This window comes from Portunus trituberculatus, chromosome 27, assembly GCF_017591435.1.
Source record: "Portunus trituberculatus isolate SZX2019 chromosome 27, ASM1759143v1, whole genome shotgun sequence".
In the NCBI taxonomy this organism is placed as follows: Eukaryota; Metazoa; Arthropoda; class Malacostraca; order Decapoda; family Portunidae; genus Portunus; species Portunus trituberculatus.
Window position 1 is genome coordinate 6,183,301 of NC_059281.1, and position 2,500 is coordinate 6,185,800.

At 42.1% G+C, this 2,500-nt stretch overlaps 1 protein-coding gene across 1 annotated transcript in view; it reads right to left on the reverse strand.

Moving 5' to 3' along the window:
- LOC123509455 overlaps positions 1-2,500 on the reverse strand; it is a 15,605-nt gene that overhangs the window by 5,043 nt on the left and 8,062 nt on the right. The window contains exon 4 of the mRNA XM_045263744.1: positions 165-433. Coding sequence (XP_045119679.1) covers positions 165-433 — 269 coding nt within the window. The remainder of the gene's footprint in view (positions 1-164; positions 434-2,500) is intronic.

A 2,500-nucleotide genomic window follows, 5' to 3' on the forward strand; every position in this document is an offset into this window, starting at 1 on the left:
AAAACAAACAAAAAAAGACCCTCCAAAAAAAAGAAAAGAAAAACAAGAAAGAAGAACTATAAGAAATAAAAGTGATAAAGAAATAAAGAAAGAAAGAAAAACGAAGCAAAACCACCACCATCACCACCACCACCACCACCACCACCACCACCACCACCACCCACCGCTAGCGTGATGCCTTGCTGCTCGTCAAGTCTGCTGATGGTGAAGTTATGAAGCCTGTGGGAGGGCAGGATGGCGGCCCCTAAGTACTGCACCTCGGCGTCCTCGTCCTCCACCACCAATTGACCACCGAGATCGCGGCCGAAGCGCATCTTGACGGAGCAGCGCTGGGAGTCGAACGGGTATTGGTACAGGTGAAAGGTGCAGTCGAATGTCCCGCTAACGTGCTGGGAGTCGATCAGAACACCAGACCAGCCTTCGTACACTGTGTCTGGAGGGAGAAATGTAAGTCTAAAGATAAAAGGGGCATTATAATGACATACCTGTTTAAAGATGTATAAATTGAAGGTGCTAAGAGAACGGTGTATAAAATAATAGAGGAAGAAAATGCCTTACGGTTGTATGTTTAAAGATGAAAATGGCGTTATAATGACGTACCTGTTTGAAAATGCAGAGTGAAGGTGCTAAGAGAATAGTGCATGAATAAATAGAGAAAGAAAAATGTGTTATGATTGTATGTTTAAAAAAAAAAAAGGCGAGGGGATTATAAAAAATATTAGTTTGAAAACGTATAGATTGAAGGTGCCAAGATAACAGAGTGTGAATTAAGAGAGGAAGAAAATATGTTATGATTGTACGTCTAAAGAAAACAATGACGCTGTAATGATATACGTGTTTGAAAATGCATAGAATAAAAGTGCTAAGAGATCAGTGCATAAATTACTGGAAGAAGAGAATGTGTTGATATTGTAAGTCTAAAGAAGAAAATGATGTTATAATGACGTACCTGTTTGGAAATGCATAGATTGAAGAAGCTAAGTGAACTGTGTATAAATCATGGGGCAATAAGTGAAACGGAAGGAAGAAAATAAGTTATGATTGTAACAGTCTATAGAAAAGGCATAATAAAGACATACCAGTTTGAGAATGCAGACTAAAGTTGCTAAGAGAACAGTGAGTAAATTTTGTGCTAATAGATGGAAAGGAAAAATAAGGAAGAAAAGGGAAGATCCAGACAGTGAAGAGGGGCATATCAAAAGTGCAGCTTCAAAGGCAACACTCCAACCAAGAACTCAGTCAGTTTAGCGGTGTTGTGTACAAGCTGTATTGCTGTGAATATGTCGATAGGGATGGTTACGTATGCATTGATATCGCTTTCATTAGCCCGTTCATGTATTTTTATGTTCTTCCTTTTAGTCGAATGCTTTGATCTTGTGTGGATGAGGGGAGGAACTTTCTCTGGGGGTTTTCTTCTTTATGTAAAGCATGTACAGCTTGTGGAGCGATGTGTGCTGATTCTAAATTGTCCTCATCGTTCTCGTGTCAGGGATGAATTCGTCTAACTCTATTCTTTCTGTATATGAATATGAAGGGACTTTAGGGAGGGAAGAATGAAAAAGTTTAAGATTGGGAAACGACTTGTGTGAGTGTGAGTGTGTGTATGTGTGCTAGTCCAGAGTGAGGTAAGTATATTAGAATTAAACATGATCTCCTTCTGTGGGACGTAATGCTAAACACGTGTTGACTGAGGCGATATATGATGACACGGATGTTGTGTGGATGGTAGTGTGGGTAGATAAGGCAGGTGTGTGTGTGTGTGTGTGTGTGTGTGTGTGTGTGTGTGTGTGTGTGTGTGTGTGTGTGTGGAGGAAGGTGGCAGAAAGGACGGCTGAGGAGTGAGAACATTGAGGGGGGGAGTGTCTTCTTAAAGGGACGAGGCCTGTGTGGAAGTCACGATGGTGTAGGAGGAAGAAACTTGTTCGTATTCTAAAAGGATGTTCAAAAGAATGATGATTTATTCTTTTTTTTTTTTTTTTACTTTATACAGAAGATTGGAAAGCGGAGGTGGAGGCGGTGGTGGTGGAAATGACTGTGGTGGTGGTTGTGATAATGATAAACAGCGGTGCGTCTTTGCCACACGGTGTAGTCACGTAAACTTTGAGGGAAAAATCAGGTCCACATGCCACACAAACTATAAATGATGTCACTATAACAACCATCATTACCATCACCGCCAGCCTCTTCCTCCTCCTCCTCTTCCTCTTCTTCTTCCTCAGCATGCAACTTTACCCAATGCTTCACATCTTTTCCAACAATTTCAGTCTTTTCCCCCCGGCGAATGCGTGAGGGAGGAAAGGCAAGGTGGGAGCGACTCCACCTGGGCTCGATAGGCAGTGAAAGTTGAACGAAGCGTGACGGAGACAGAGGAGGGAGGAGGAAGAGAGAGAGAGAGAGAGAGAGAGAGAGAGAGAGAGAGAGAGAGAGAGAGAGAGAGAGAGAGATGGACAAACAAATTGGGAGTAAGAAGCTTGACACGGAGATGAAATATGAGTGGAAT